This window comes from Aulonocara stuartgranti (genome assembly GCF_965226115.1).
Source record: "Aulonocara stuartgranti genome assembly, chromosome: 13".
In the NCBI taxonomy this organism is placed as follows: domain Eukaryota; kingdom Metazoa; phylum Chordata; class Actinopteri; order Cichliformes; family Cichlidae; genus Aulonocara; species Aulonocara stuartgranti.
Genome location: NC_138949.1, coordinates 8,077,961 through 8,095,190, shown reverse-complemented (window position 1 = coordinate 8,095,190; position 17,230 = coordinate 8,077,961). Strand labels below are relative to the sequence as shown.

The following is a 17,230-nucleotide window of genomic DNA, read 5'->3' as shown; positions in this document are numbered from 1 at the left end:
CTCCCTGCATGCTTTTTCGCGCGCGCACACACACACACACACACACAATGATATCGTCATCTAACGCACATAAGCACGTTGCACAGTGCAAACAGAATTCCTCAACAGCCATAACCAGCACATGCTCTTTACACAAACACACACACACACACACACACACACACACTTTTTCCTCATGATATCTAAAATTCCTGGCAATCCAAAAATCACCTTTGCATGCCGGTGACAGTGAAAATCAGGGGATAGCAAAGCTAAGTTAAGAAAGATTTAGAAATTTACAGAGGAAATGCCGCTGAGTTCATGTTCACCTGTATTTTGTGATTTCTGGAACTTGCTCTACCTTCTACATTAAGAAGAAGCTGTTGTGCCATATGAATAATTTCAATTGATTAAGAGCAATCATACAAACTGACAAAACTGGAACAGTTACATCTATAACTTCTGTTCCCTGAAGGAGAGGAACGGGGTGCCACAGATAAGTGTATCAAACCCCTGTATGTCTCGGCTGAAGAAACCTCTATTTACGCCTTTAAAGTGGGTGACTTGTGATAACTTCCACACAGCCCCGCTTTCACATACCCCCTGTCATCACAGTCATCCTTTTTTGATAGCCACACTTCACAAGCTAAGCTGTGCGACAGGGCAACCTCGCTTTGGATTCGTTCCCCTCCTTCAGGGAACATAAGTAATAGATGTAACTGTTTGTTCCCTTTCAGCCAATTCGCTTGGTACAACACATAAGTATGATATATATCTATATCTATATCTATATATATATATATAGATAGATATATACACACACACGCATCCCACAGAGATCCCACCAAACTGGAGTCGGACGAGTCAGTGCGTGGTAGACACAGCAGAAAGGACAGCAGCCAAAGACAAGTCCCATGCAGGACCTAACCACAGGTGTTAGCCAGCGAACTCCTTTAATGTATGGCACCAGGGGCACCTTAGCTATCAATTAAACCTCTCAGCAGTTAAGAATGAAGGCACCACAGATCCAGGTACGAATGAATCACTTCTTCTCCTGGGAGAGAAGGTCCCTGTGGAGAGGAAGCTCCCAAGGCCTTGCTGCTAACAGACTCATTATCTCTGCATATCACGACTTGGCTACCAAGGGGCCACTAGAATCAGGGAAAGACGATGTTGAACAAAGAACAAAAAATATATTTTCCTTTGGGGGAAATGCATAAAGTAGCACGTCTGGCTATTAGTGCGCTACTGCATCCATGCCTAGGGGTGCATTGTGGTCGACTATGGAGAAGAACAGGGGCCAAATAGATGCCAAAACTGGGCCACTATCAAAGGGTGAAACCTCCATTCTCTCACCAGACAAAAACTCCTGGAGAGAAGGTCTAGTCCCAGGTTCAGATGGCCCGGAACATGGGTGGCTCTTAGAGACCAAAAACCAGCAGTGCACCATAACAGCAGAGAGCAAGACAGCTTTAAGAGGGGATGGGAGCATGTCCCTCCCTGATTGCATGTAAGAGTCCACTGTTGAACTGTCCATCCTGACTAGGACATCCTGGCCCCTCAGAACTGGAAAATTTTTGCTTTGCTTTGCTTTGGTGTTCATTCCAAAACACAAAGACTGCACAGCAAGACTTGAAATTAGCACTTCGTGGGCAGGCTACTCACCAACTGCACAGAGGAGGCTAACATAAACAGGGGCAGATAAGCTACAGAAGCAGACAACAAAGCTAACAAGCAGCAGCTAACTAGTAGCAGCTAACTAACCCAACTTACCAGGGGATTTTTTTGCGAGGTGAAAAGCGTGCTAACTAAGGGATGCCTGTGATGACAGACTCTGGCTACGTCTACACTAATCCGGATAATTTTGAAAACGGTATTTTCATCTAAAAACACTCCGCGTCCACACTATCGTTTTCATCCACACTGAATACGCTACGTTCCTGTACTGCACATGCGTGAAACGTAACACAATTTACTTTCCGGCTCTTTGAAACGTGGCAGCAACATGTCAAGGAAAAGTGCCGAGTTTTATCTGGAGCATATACAAACTGATATTAATCTTTTAAAGGGCTGTCAAAATAGAGAGCAACCAAGACAACTGCTGTACAATGCCGTCCACAATCTTAGTTGAATTGGTCACATTAATGCATCATACGACTAAAATGCATCATCGTTTTCAAAAGCCTCCATTTTCGCAGTCCACACTGTGACGCGAAAACGACCTTTTTAAATTTACCAACTTTGGAGAGCATTTTCAAAAACCTCTGTTTTCCATGACCGAAAATGCAGACGGAAAACCAAAACGGAGAGAAAAAGATGCGTTTTCAAACGAAAAACGTATTAGTGTGGACGTAGCCTCTGATGTGCAGGGGGGCCATGTGCAAGTCATCGCAGCTCATCCGCCTTGAAGGCGTGAATAGAGAGGTTTCTTCAGCCAGGAGACGTGGGGGCGTGATATCCCTTACTTATGTGTTGTACCAAGTGAATCAACTAAAAGGGAACTCAGATATTCAAAATAATTTTCAGGTTCAGAGCCGGTTAATTGCCTGAAACTATTCAATTTGGTTTTGGTTTCATTGTTTTCATTGTCCTGTTTCTTACTTTAGATGTCTGAAGGGTTGAGGATACGTTTCATGCTCGTGCTTCTATTTTGTTTATCAAAAACATGACACTGCAGCAGCAGGGCCTGGTATCCTGGTTGCCTGGCATATATTTATTTTAATTTTTTTTTTCCTGTTTGCTTAGTACAACACAGTACAGACATTCAAAGCCATGATGAAAAAAAATCTGTGTGAAGCTTCTTGTAGAAATAAATAATAATGTGTCCCGGTGTTAACTGCTTTAGGTAAACTTATGCCACAAGCCTGCATAACATATACAGTCATCTGAGAATGATTTGAGGTGGCTTGCAACTACAAGCAGTATCAAATCGTATTTTCTGTTGGAAATGCCATTCCTAAACTGTGGCCTGCCCCGGATGTACCCCTCATCTCACCCTATGGTAGCCAGGATAGATCTAGTGCCATCTGACTCATATCCCGATTGAACAAGTAATAAAAAAATGGATGTGCTCCAAGTTTGGTTATTTATTACCACAACTATAGCCATAAAAGAGAGGCAGTAGGAAAAAAAACAACGTCAAATGATATGACTTTGACTATTGTCTACAGCAGCGGTCCCCAACCTCCGGGCCTCGGACCGGTACCGGTCAGTGAGTCGTTTGGTACCAGGCCGCGAGAGTTGAGGCTCAGGTGTGAAATGTATGGTTTTCAGGGTTTTTATCGGTTTTCAGCGTTATTTTGTTATCGTTTTTATCGTTTACTCGATTTTCCTGGGTCTTTTCACGTGTGTTATGAATAAATCTTCTTTTTTTCAGTACCGGTACTAGTTTTATTTTGTTGTATTTATCTGCGACACCTTAAAGGCCGGTCCGTGAAAATATTGTCGGGCATGAACCGGTCCGTGGCGCAAAAAAGGTTGGGGACCGCTGGTCTACAGTACAGGGTTACAAAATCTTAGATCGGGGCTATAACTTCAATGGAATTGCAATAGCTAAGGCACAATACACCAAACATAGCTTTGGTTTTGTTTTCGTGTTTTTTGGTATTTTTATTTCTGCTATGGAAGTCATGAGGAAGGTCCTTCTGTTGATTTCAGGTGACATGGTCTTACAAATATACCCGTAAACCTAATCAGGAATACTATTCTTTGCCTCTTGGTTACTACTCTTGCATCACATTCAGTCTGTTTGATGAGATTTTCCTTGTACACAAGGAAGTCCCCAACTGCTATCATTGCACTGCTGATACACTGAAATAAGATCCATATTTATGGAGCCCGATGCAAAGCATAGTTAGAAACCCTCGCTATTATTTTCATGCCCCCATGTCCTTGTAACAGTTTCTGCATATGCAACAAACGGTATACTTGTTTGAAGGAGAACAATAAAGTGTGCGTGTGTGCGCGTGTGTGCGCGTGTGTGTGCGTGTGTGTGCGTGTGTGTGCGTGCGTGCGTGTGAATGTGTAGGTGTGTGTGTGTGTGCGCGCGTGTGAATGTGTAGGTGTGTGTCCACTGGGTGAGTCTGGAATATTTATAGCAAGGAACCAGTGCTTCATAAGAATAGTAAATAAGACGTGTGTGTTTTTCTTACGCATGTTTGAAGTGTCATTTATTGACTCAGTTTGAACTAACCACTTTTAGGGCTACTCCCATCCACACTGTTTCTCTTTCCACACACACACACGCACACACAAAGTGGAAGGAAAATAAAACAAAAGAGAAGCTGATGAGTTGAGTAACATTTTATGCTTAAATATATGAAAATGTATGCAAAAGGAGCCAACCAGCATAGTAAAGAGCTTAGTCAAAACATCCATCCATCATGCAGAAAATCAAGTTCTCTTCATTTATTTATCAGCATGCAAAAAATATCTTAAAAAATATCACATTAGGCCACTTTCCACTGCAGAACCTTGCAGGGAAATCCAGTATATACTGCCTGCATATGTGTGTGTTCTTTGCACAGAAACCGAGGATGACATTTTTGGGATAGAAGTCATCTCTGCTATAAAAGCGGACACAAAGAGCCAGCAGCTTCACTGTTTTGGTGTTGGAAGTTAATGGCACCTACCTGCAGCAAGAAAGAGCAACCTTCAGTGGCTAAAATACTAAGCCAAAGCAGAAGCACTGCGAGAGATTGACTGAAAGCGAGTCAGTCCCCAAAGCCTGCCACATAAAACTAGCTCTTGTCTTTTATAACTTCTCACTTGTTTAAATTGTATCAAATTTATAATTTAGCTGAGTCTGTGTTGAGCTATAACATCAACTAGTTCAAACTGGATCTGTGGTGTCATTGTCTTTTGGAGCAAATACAATTACGTGACAAAGAAAAAACCTACATTGCTATGTGGTTAACTTTACTACCAGGCCACCCAAGAACATTACAGTATTTAAACTGTATGCTACCATAGCACAAAATAACAGGCATCCGCATCTCCAGACAATCGCAATTGAACATGGGTTGACTGAAATCAGTCAGGCAGATTGGTCAATGACTGGAACATGTTCCAATCAATCTGACTCAATGAGCACAAAACGTCTCTTTGCAACAGGGGACTTGACTCAATTGGATATATTTTGGTTATGTTTCAATTTACAAGCAAGGCTGCAGAGCCGTCCTGCAGCAACAGAATTTATGAATGCTCAATTTATGAGTTGTAGGAGGTTCTGTCTTGTCTCTTTATTTCAGATTTTACATTTTTGCTCATTTATCACAGTTAATCATCCCATTATCACAAAAACATTGCGTGTAACTGTTAGCTTGACCCCATTAAATCTCAAACTGTTTCCATCTTAATGCCGTTTTATCACCAGCTTAACACACAAAAGACGCTTTGAAGACAGAAACTGACTGCAAGTGGTCACAGACCCGGTCCCCTGTCTTCGAAACAACTACTTCACTTCATCACAAGATCACAAGTTGTTGCACAAGTTGGTCACAAGTACGCAATGTGCAACTGACTGTAGCATTACAAAGTTTATTAGCATTGACTATTAACTCCACCCTCATCTATATTCTAACTCCAAATAACCTCAACAGTGACCACTACAGTGTTAAAATCTAGGCATTAAAAATGCTAGTCTTCAAGCAAATGGGTGGGGTCACAGTGGTTATGTACCAAGTTCCTGTTAAGGCTTCTATTACGAATGTGGTGTAGACAAACAAGATAATGCAACGTCCTGGAATAAAGATCCTTCTTATCAGTGTAAAGAAGTGAAGCAGCCTGAGTTTGATTACTTACTTCAATAGCATTGTTCAATACACCTATATTCTCTTATAAGTGCTGACAGTGTTTTCTAAACACTTTTTTAAAAAGTAGTAAAAAGAAAATCTTGAAATCTTAAAACTCAAAGGCCTCAAAGAGCTCAAAGAGAACATTTTCCAAAGTCATCATACCAGTGTACAGCTGTTCATTCATCCACGAGTAAACTCGCAGTGCAGGAATTTGGTTTCATGAAAAATGAACGTCTGTTTCACACGCAGTCATTGTAGGCGACTGGAAAACTACTCCTACTGACGAGTAACCTCACATCACCTTCTACCCATTAGGAAAAACTAAACTTTTTCTCACCTATACAATCAGAGCTTTGTCCATTTTTGTGTTGTACACTTAATTGACCTCTACACAGGCATGGCAGGATCCTTGGCCTCACCTGCTGGACACCTCACACATTGGTACTGCATCAGATTACAGATATTGATGGCTGTAGCACCCCCGTGGCCGGAGCACAAATCATTATGGGCCATTCAGCCTGAAAGCAGTGTTGAGTAACATTACAAGAATTGCTCAATTACGGCCATCCCTGCTGATAAATATGGAAATTGATCTATTTCAATTCTCTGTATCATCCTCTTCACTTTCTTCCTAGAAGTGATTCAGGGTGGGGTTTTTGTTTTTGTTATTTGTCTTCTTTAGTTTCTATCTAACTTTCATTTTGTCTCATCGTGTCTGTACATTAATCAAGTTTCACCAGATCTGACTTTGATTGCTTGATACCATCATTTTATTTTCTCAAGCGTGAAATCTTCTCTCTCCGAGTATAAGGATATATATTTTTCAATATTATTATTATTTATTATTTATATTTCCAAAGATGCTATATTCTTATGCTTTTTTTAAAATATTTATGAGGGCAGGTTTGGTAGAAAGGCTCACAATCATGTTACACATTGCACTACAAATGAGAGAACATCCTGTGTGATGTTTCCACACAGATTAATTATATACAAAAGAAATTCAATAGCAAAGGTATCTTGTATCCCTCTCAAATTATGCTTGGTCCAACAGAGACTGAAATGTTTGTAACATGTCCCTCCAATCTGTCAGGAAATCACATTTCTCAGAGCGATGAGCCAATCTTTGTATTTTTGTGTTGTACACAAATGAGCCGATCTTTCTATTGTGTTTGCTTTTGGCAACATTTAAGGAATCCGTTCCAACATTCAGCATGTAGAAGAACTCTGGTGGAAAACCCTACCTAACACCTTACTTAGGTTAGCTTTCTTCCACTTGGAAATCTGGATATTTTACAAGAACTCCATCCCAGATTTCAAAGAGGCACTAGCCTAACTAAAGCTAAAAACTGCTCGTCTGAATCATAAGTCTGGAAAGTTTACTGCCCTGTATGAGCATATATTTAGCGCTTTAATAAAAAGAGATTGGAAAATGTATTTGAGCATTATTTTTACCCTTTTGATGTGTAAAATACATTGATTGTTTGCAGAATTATGGTAACAGCGAAACTGCATGTGTCCCTCTCTGCTCTCTTTCAGACAGCAGCTAAGAGGTCTAGCTGCCTCATTTCCCTTAACCCAGTGGAAAGAGTTGTGGTTAGTCAGGGGTTCCTATGTAGATGAAAAGGTAAGATATGAAACATGACTGAGCGCGAAAAAAAACAATACAATTAGAGAGTGAAAATAACCCTAGAGCTTAAACTAACTTTACCCTGTACGATTTTAAAAAAGAGGTTTAAAGGTTCATTGAAACTTTTGATAAAGATAAAATAGTATCATCAGTTAAAGCAGATTAAAGCTAGATTTCTAGACAGCAGCCATGCGAAGCACATGACTTCATTTGACTTGATCTATAGCTTCAGCTTAAGAGAAAAATCCCAGACTATCCTTAAAGTTTATGGTGATTGTCACATGAGAGCACTTGAAGCTATAGAAACACACGTGATGGTAACAGTGCGTCGGCTGTTTTGCTATACTGTAATCCACTTTGTGTGTTTTTAGGGGAGAAAAAGACCTTTTGTGAACTAGTCTGTTTTATTTATGAGTTTAACTCATTATTGTATGGGAGGGTTTAGGCCATGTGGGGCACTCTGAAACCTGTAGGCATGCTGATGGTGTTTCCAACAGTCAACGGTTAAGCCCGAGTTACTCAGTGGATTAAATGCATCAAATATTTGATTTCTCTTACCTGGTAAAACTCCCTCAGCCATGTCTTCTGTAGATTTTCAAGCTGGAAACAGAAAAAAAGACAAAGAGTTAGCAACATAATACTTTAATACCAACGCTAAATGCGTAATACTTTATCTCAAAATAACAATAATACTAGTTGGTGTCGTTTCACTTGTCTGTGCACTAGATGAGAAGAGCCCTTCCCTTTTGGATCTGGTTCCTGCTCAGCATTTTCCTAAAGCATCTTGCCAAACCTTTGACCTTTTTTATCGTTTCCTTCCCCAGTTAAATAAAAAATACTACAGGTCAGCTGAGTTTAAATAAACTCAATGTGCTCTTCTGAGGATGTTTTCAAAGACAGTGCAGTGTTGCGGGTCACAGACAAACCACAAGCAGACTATGTATGTAGTACATCAACCAACAAGGTGAAATGACTGCAATACAATCGCACATGAAAAATAAGGTAAAGATGAGTCGAGTACTCATCATGAGTATGCCGCATTTCACAATGACATTAACTTATGCTTTATATTTACATATTTGTATTCAAGTATGTACATGTTATGAAATCCGAAGATTTCATATCTAAACTCAATGAATCACACGTTGAATGAGCAGATTTATCACTTGATTTGGATTTACTAATATCCAATCAAACCCCAGCTCTTTCACCATAAAGGTTACACTGAAACAAACCAGAGTATCCGTGTCAATAATCAACTGCTTACTTCTGTTGTCTTAACTATAAACTAAAAGTTTTTCTTTTACAGGCGTGGAAAGATCCCCAACACCAAATTTATTATATGTGTAAAAGATGTAGTGCATGCACTGAGAGGACCCTGCTTTAATCTACTTACAGCATCTTTCTCTCAGGGTCAAAAATCCTGACAGATCATCGACAAACCTCTCGCGCTTCTTCTTTTTCTCACCTCCCTTTGCTCTGCCTCTATCTGTCATTCTCTCTGTCTTCCACTTTAAAAGGCTATTCGCAGACCTGGACTTCATTTGGTTTGTGCAGTGGAAACAGAAACAGGGCCCTGGGCAGTCTACCATTTATGGAGAGATCTCCCTATGTCGATAACTAGGTCTGATGAACGGCTGTGTGTGTGTGTGTGTGTGTGTGTGTGTGTGTGTGATGTTGAGGAGTTTTTCCTAACAAGACTAGTCTATAATAAGAATACACAAGAGATCTGATGGCTCCGTTGGTATCTGTAACAAAGCCCTAACATATTACAGAAGTAGGTGATGTGAGCTTGGATGGCATGAGGGCTCGGAGAGAGGTTTATATGTGAATAACTGAAATCATATCTACATGCTGTTACCGGGCGAAAAAAAATAAAATAATACAGCTTCTCTTAACTTTGTTCTTACTAAAAATCAAGACACACCAATGCCAACTTCCCAAAACAGCAGCACAGTGACATCTTTTTGTTTTAGATAATAGTTCAACAAAAAGGCTACTATAGTTTAGAAGATCTTCCGCTTAGCATTAAGGCTAGCTAGTCTCTAACAGTGTTTGTTTAATTGATATAGATACAACTGTGTGAACGAGTCACTTTGTGGGGTGCGAGGTAAATATTTTCAGCCTAACAGTTTATCCCATTCATCCAGTACTTAGATAAACAACATCTTCGGCTAACGTGAAGATTTCCCGGCAACTTCACTGTAACTCTGACTGTTACCTGCCAAGAAGCCGTCAGAAAACCACAAATTAACAACCTTTGTATAAACAGGACTGCAGAGGTATTGATAGCAAATAGCTAAACTTAGTCTAGCTATTGCAGACACATTATATGAGAAACACGACACTGAAAGATTCCTGAAAGAGAATTCTGCAACAGCAAAGATGATGGTAGGAGTAGACTTGTGACATGAAGGTTCCCAGGGAAGAGTGAGGTTAAGTTTCATTCAAATAATGCTTTAAAATAACTGAATTGAACATACGAGTCTTCAACTTGGCAAACCGCTTCCAGAAAGGCACTGAAGACTTGCTTACAGGTTCCAAGCTAAGCTAACTAACTTGTTTAGCTATTTTACACAGCCATCGTAAGAGAGACATTAACTTCCTCATCTAAGCCATCAGTCACATAGGCTTAGAGACCTGTCAGCAACCCCTAGCAACCTCTGTATTGCAACCTCTGTATTACCAACACCAGTTGGTGAGTGGCTGCAAGATCAACCAAAAAAGGTGCTGGACCTCCATACAAGTTGTGGTTCATGACAGATTGATGCGATCACCCTTCGTTTGCATGGAAGATGCAGACTTGTCTGCAAACATTTACTAACTGACCTCAGAGCAGCAGTGAAACAGAGAATGTTCACCTTCAAAGCAAAGTTATTCTTTACCAATTTTTACACTGAAGGCCATCAGTCTCAAGCAAACAAGCTGGCATCTTATCGGGCGACCTCAGCAACCACAGGAAGGTTTTTGATGCACCACTGTATACCTGTTAATAACCAATTTCACCTTGAGACTCCCAGCAACCTCCGCAAACCACCAACCAGTGGGGGAATACACATTTTTTCGTAGCAACCGTGGTCACCACGGGGTCACTAACTGGTGCTTAGGCCTGCATGACTGGGAGTTAGTAATCAATTTCACAGCAATTGCTAACAACCGCAGCAAGCGGTCAGAAATAATTATTTTTCCCTAGAGACCGGTGGTTGCCAGGCAGACATCGACCAGTCTCTTGGGCTTGTGTGACTGGGCTCAAACTTTGAGAAACAAAACCAATAACGCAATGCAAGCAAATAGTTCACTCCAGAAATGGTATGATTTCCTGAATATTTAAGCAAGCAATACACTTGCAAAGTACTAACTGACTAATTACTGGATCAAACGCGTATCCCTGATGACATTTCCAAGGGCACCTAAATGTCTCAGAACTTACTAAGTGTGTGTGTATGTGCACCATCATCCTGGCCTCAGCTAGATCAGACAGAGCATAGGTCTATATAAGGACATGAGCAGTGGACCTTGTCATTAGTCACATGGATGGAGGAAGAGAAAAAGAGAGCAAGGCAGAGACAGCCACAGACGAACAGAAAGGTTCAAATTATTTGCCAGCTTACCATCTTAAGGCTGCTGTGAGGATTAAAACCTTTTTCTCAAGTTCAGATCTCAGTGCCCTTAGGTGACGGCGTCATGCAGTAACATGACAGCTCTTGATGATACGTGCTGATATTTTTCCATTGGTTGTTTCTCACAGGACCACTGTTAGCTGCACTTACTGCAATTTCAAAGGTTTCCTGTGTTCACACTCATATCGCTCAGACACTCAGTAACAAAGAGAATGCATCGGCGGTGAATTTAATCTCTCTAAAAAATCTTTCTGAGTGAGGACTTTGCACGTAGGGGTCACCATGGTAATAAGGCAATACAAAGGTACCGCCACCTGATTTATAAAGGAATTTGAAGGCATCTTATTTGGGAAATATAAGTCCTAGATCAACCAGCAACAAGCGCTCGGTCATGTAGATATCCATCCAGAGGTTTTCTAGAGCACTCTGATGTGCAGCAGAGATGTGTGGTGGTTCTGGGGAACAGATGTCTGCCTTGCAAGGACAGCTCAGAGGAGGACCGGTAGTTCCTCGGAGGCCCGAGCCCTGGAGAGAAAGTGGGCTAATAGTAAAAGGAAAGGGAGGACAAACTGAGTCTATATCTGTAGCCTCGGCACTCTGCCGTCCGCCCTCCTTGTATCAAAAGTTAATTTGCAGTTAATTAGAACGTGGGGCTATACAGGCAAAGAGGTAAAAATAAACCCACTCCATCCCCAGCCTCTCCTCCATGTACACCACCTCTTCTTCCACTGGTGCTTTCACTAGCTTAGTTCTCTCCACCTCCTCTGTGTTTTTTGCCCATGCCTCTGTTTTCTCAGTCGATGGCCTACTTTTCAGACAGCGTGGGGAACTAAGAGACTCTGCCTGGGTTTTAAGTGGAAATCACTGTTTAACAGTGTTTTACTTTTTCATAGGTTTGTCAACAGCTAAAACTGTTGAGTGATATAAGTGATAATGGAGCAAAACTGCGTTGGAGCCATGACAAAAGATTGGGCTAAATCTTCTCTACTTCATCACATGAACGCCGTTTGCACTCGAGTGGTACAGATAAAAAAAAACAAAACAGAAAGGGGACTTTCAGTATGACCGGGTGTACCCTCATTTTCCTTTTCATTTCGATATGAAATCTAAAAACTTGAGGCCTATCGCTTCTTCTTTAAAGTAGGACACTATCACAGTACTTCTTTTGGGCACTGGCTGTAGGCTGAGTATCTTGTGACAAGATATTTGCAGATTGCAAATAACCAATCTTTGAATTGAACAAATACCATGCAAAGCACTCTGGCTGGGCATGCTGATAGGAAATGTGGTGTCACGCTGACATCTGAAAAGTGAAGAGACAAGACAAATTACCGCCCAAACTACAGAACTGTTGACGTCTTCGTCCTTTCACTGTTGACACAATGACATTCCTAAATAAATTAAATTGAAATCACTGACATGTAAAGTAATGAAAGCACTTCTACAAACTTATGTGAAACATTACAAATTTGGACACTTGCTCTCTATGAGATGCTGAAAAGCTGGGGCCAGACTGCTAATGGACGTTCCCTAATTCATGTCACATTGTTTGGGCTTTTTTATAGTGTTTGTGCTCTTCTTATACCCTTACCCAAAATGGAAGAAGCACAAAGCTGACCTTCATGAACCTCCTAGCTCTTTTAGATGTTTCTTCATGCTTTTTTGTCTTTTCTACACAGTGTATCTTCAAAAAAAAATCACTGGGTTTGTCTTAATAATACTGCAAACTCTTTGCTTTACTACTGAAGTGAAACGACACTATTAGAAATAACACTGAACTGGAGTGAATAAAACAGGATACAGCAATCAGAAAACAAACTCAGACTGCACAAGCAAGACAAAAGCAAAAGTATCGGCATGACTAGACCCCACCAGATGTTTTTTGGTGAGTGCGTGTTTCCACTGAAGTGATGCTGACCTAAATAAATAAAAAGGGCGGCTGCACTAAAAAATAAAACTAAAATAAAATGCTTGCATTTCTCTACCAAAAGCTGCAAGGTGTATCGTTTTGCAGAAATTGAAGGGTAAAGTGTGGTGATCTCTACTCACAGGAAGTGGTTAATCAGAGGGGAGGCTAACTCACTCTAAATCATGCTGACAAAGACTTACAGTATACTAGCAGGAATGTCATCAGCATGTAATATATACATTGACTGTGGCCACACCGCTCTTGCATTGGTACTTATGGATTTGTTAAAACGGTAACATGAAGCTCTGCTGTTGTAGCAAAGGTCACGGCCTTCAGTCTTCTACAGAATCTTGGGGATCGTCACCTGAAACATGCCCGTACACACACACACACACACACACACACAGACACACACGCATTCTTTGGCTAGAATTAACCAGCACAGCTCCATATAAAAGCAGGCTGTTTAAACTGCAACTGTGGGGAAATTACGTCAAGGCCGGTCCAGTTAGACCCCCATGGTGATCTGCTGGGAACACATGGTCACCACATGAGTTTCCTCCTTCACAGCCCACTCTTTACACTCCCAGTAATCCCTGTGATGTTTTCTCTTGGCCTCATTTTCAGCCGCAGTGTTATTATTTTCATTAAGGCCTACTGAATACTAAGTTTGGCCAAGCTCGTGGCTCAGCTGTCTGTTATTTCCTGCCTCATCCTTCTCAACAGTTGCCATCCCCAATAGGCTCTGACTTTCTACAACCAGACTGGCATGGGGGGAAGAAAACAGCAATTTAAAAAAAGGATCTTCTCTCTGTTGCTTGCAACCTATGTAATTGAAAAGAAGAGAGCGAAGATGAGGAGTCTTAAAAAAGCAACGGTTGCTTGGTTACACCTGGCACTAATACCAGACACGCACAGGTCTACCACAGAAAAAAACAAAACACGGGAGGTACAACTTACAAACCAAGGAACAGTATGACTCTTTACAGCTTTGCTTGTAACACAAATACACATAAACCTCAACTAAATATATGGACTGTCAGTCAAAAACGATTCACTAAAAGGGTCTACTTTTCACTTCGTTTTGCAACAACACTCCCTTAATGAGAGCAGTTATCTGCCCAAGCCAGAGGTCTAAATGACCATCAGTTTGAGGGCCTCATCACTGACCAAGACATTACCTTTGCCCTGCTACATTACGGCAACAGTCGTAATTCACTTTAAGTTCAGTGGAAACCAAGAAACCGCATGTATAGCTTACTTCCTAAACTTTCATCTAAAAGTCAAGCTTTTACAACACAAGCACAGAGTTTCACAACATTACAGCTTCCTTAACGCTCACCCCAGAGTGCTGGCACAAACAGCGTCTCTGCTTCTTACCTTCACAGCACTGAACAATCAGCATGCTAATTTATGTTAGGATACCGTAAACCAAGTACACTTACCTATAACTTTATCATGATATAAAGTATAGCCACAATACAGATGCAACAGTCATCAACATTTACCATGCGCATGCATCAATGGAATAAGACTATTGGCCAGTACGTTTGATGTTTCTCTGTTGATTGGTCTTTTTAGGAGGAGAGGCAGAACAAAGATGGTGGTCTCCCTTAAATTTCTATTCAGGATTCATTCTTATATATGAATATGTCTGCTGACTTGATGATGAAACTGCTGTTTTAAAATAAAAAGACATTTTACACTGTATTGTTAATGGATTGGTAACATAAAAAAATCCAAATTATTACTAGTGTGCAGTGGTCAAATTAGGTGTTATGTGGTCACAACTATTGAAAAAACTTAACACTATAAGAAAGATAGTCCTAAGATAAGATAATCAAGTGTGTTTGTGTACAGTATAAAGAAAATTGTCAGGAACACCACTCATCCAGCTGTATAGCAGTCTGTGAGGCTCTGAAAGAGCTCTGTCAACCTGATTATCAGCTTCTTTCCTCCATGTGCTTCAAGCTCAGAGCTGCAAATACGTGGGAATCGACCATGCAGGGAAGCTCTAGGCAGAGATGCTACTGAAGTGCAACAAGGGATGTGTAGGATCTACCAACGAAACCTCGGTGTCTCATTCTGTCTCTTGCAATCCCATAAAATACAAAAACTGCACAACTGAAATGCAGAAACAAGCTTTTACAGTGCAGATGCTCCATTGTAGCAAATCAGTACTTTTTCTGAAATCCTCTGGTCTAAGATACAGTCGCCTGCCATTCTCACGGGGTTTTTCCAGAACTTTAGTCTTTCATAAAATCGACATTTTTAAGGGCGCAATCAACCATCCGTGTCCCATTTGAGTCAACAAACCATGAACGAGTCAATGATAAGAAGGAATGGATCCCTTTTTTGCAGATTATAACCACCTAATTTGCCATGCAAAATAAATGAATGAATAAATCAGTGACAGATTTTACTACCAGGAAGGCTGCAGCAAACAACCGCAGCTCACAGAAACAAATGCTCTTCAAAGAGAATCAATTCTCCACTTTGATATGTCTTATTACCTAAATTAACTACAGCATGCGTAAGTTCCTAGGAACAGGGTTTCATTTCCTTCTATCCAAAGCAAATGACCCAATTAATAACCACAGAAAGTTAAGATGTGCATCAGTGGGCAAGAAGAGAGGCCTCTCACGTCAAAGCCTTGTTTTTTCCAACCCTTGTGGCAAAGCTCGTTGTGCATTGGCAGCTTGTATGCGAGTGTTGACAGGCTGCTTAAAAGGAGGTTATTGGCTTTCAGGGGAGCAGGCCGCTCACTAAAAATACCCTGCTAGATGGAGGCCCTTGACTGATCGAGGGGATCTGTGGAAGCAGAGCGAGAATCAGCAGGGGAATCTGCCGATTGGCTGGCCTCGCATCCTTCAACAGTCTGCAGGCGATGTCACACTCCCGAACAACTCTCCTTCGTGGGAGCTCTGTGGAGGCCCGATGACGCAAAGGCGTGTCCCCTCAGTATTTTATATGACACCACATCAAAGAAGCTCATTATGGAACTAATTAGAGCAAACCCACACTGAAATGTTAAATTAGATCGTGGGCCGGCTCTAGAGAGACGCCTTCATCCTTTGAGATGAGAAGGTATGGAAGTACAGTGCAGGTACAGAGGAAGGAAATGCGTCAGCCTCAACTGGCGTTTTGTATCAGCGCCGGGCTGCTCATAATTGATTAATTGATGACGCATGCAGAATCTGAACTCTTCAATTCTTTTCAGATCACACAGCTACTTTATTTGCATCATTCTTGTGTACAAACAAGCACAACACTATGAATGGCTTTGACTGTGCTGCGTTTCCACTTGAACTCTCTTCTTTCTCTCTCTAAAGGCAAGGTTTCACCCAAATGTGCAAATTTAAGCTACATTTACGGATAATTTGCTAAAGGCAAATTCACGTGCAACTCAGTGTTGTCACACAAACATAAACTTCTGGACGTATCAGCTCTCTTACTGACTGCAGTTAAAACACTGTAGAATAGGAGGGAGCAAAATCAAGAGTGAAATCTCAAATTTCTAAAACACGATACATCGGAATAAGCCATCTTATGTGCTGATGTGACATTTGACAGATATGCAGGCATTATCTGCACCATCCATGTCTTTTGCATCTTTTGCACCCTGGGATGGAGACTAGTATGAAGAACGGGGATGCCACAAGAACGGTAATACATTTTGATTTCAAAATTCCTAAAACAAGACTGTACTTGGTTTCTTAGTACTGTAGGCACAACAGGCAGCACATGTACCGGGGTAGTTCTTCCAGAACTGACAGGGGCAGCACATGCCTACAACTATTCTTCTTCTTCTGTGGTGAAAAAGAAAAAGAAGGCCACCCACAAGCACAGGAAAAACTACATATGGAAGATATTTACAGTAGTTTCAACCACAACTCATTGATAAGAAAGCCAGTAAGAGTCGTTACGGTAGTACTTTGCATTGTTATCCTGAAACACATCAGAATTGTGTTGGAGACAGCCGGCAATGCCGTTGTGAAGTCAGCTATGCTCAGTAGGCTTAAACGCTTGCAATGGTTGGTGTTATATAAATGTTTACTCTTATATAACAAATTAGTAACGTTCACAGGTTACTAAACAACCATCCTAACATTTAAGTGTGCGTCGTCAACACACACTAAAACAACACGTTCACATTTTAAGCTTCAGCTTACCCATGTCAGTTATTTCAAATATTTTTTATGAAAGAGTTTATATTTACATACATGGGAGAATCTTTTTTTTTCAGGTCTTGAGAATCGTAATTTCTGATATGATGACATTCATAATGAAGAACAAC

The 17,230-nt window shown here is 40.9% G+C and overlaps 1 protein-coding gene across 2 annotated transcripts in view; it reads right to left on the bottom strand.

Moving 5' to 3' along the window:
- Positions 1–17,230, bottom strand: part of inpp5a (inositol polyphosphate-5-phosphatase A) — a 155,333-nt gene that overhangs the window by 105,371 nt on the left and 32,732 nt on the right. The window contains exons 1-2 of one of the 2 annotated variants that reach the window (XM_082556408.1): positions 8,801–8,877; positions 7,963–8,004 (exon numbers count right to left, since the gene is read on the bottom strand). Coding sequence is in view for 1 of the 2 variants with exons in the window: in XM_082556407.1 (XP_082412533.1) it covers positions 7,963–8,004 (42 nt within the window). In the remaining variant the exon portion in view is untranslated. Of the gene's footprint in view, positions 1–7,962; positions 8,005–8,800; positions 8,878–17,230 lie in introns of those variants that run through there. The other variant, XM_082556407.1, reaches the window with a different exon arrangement.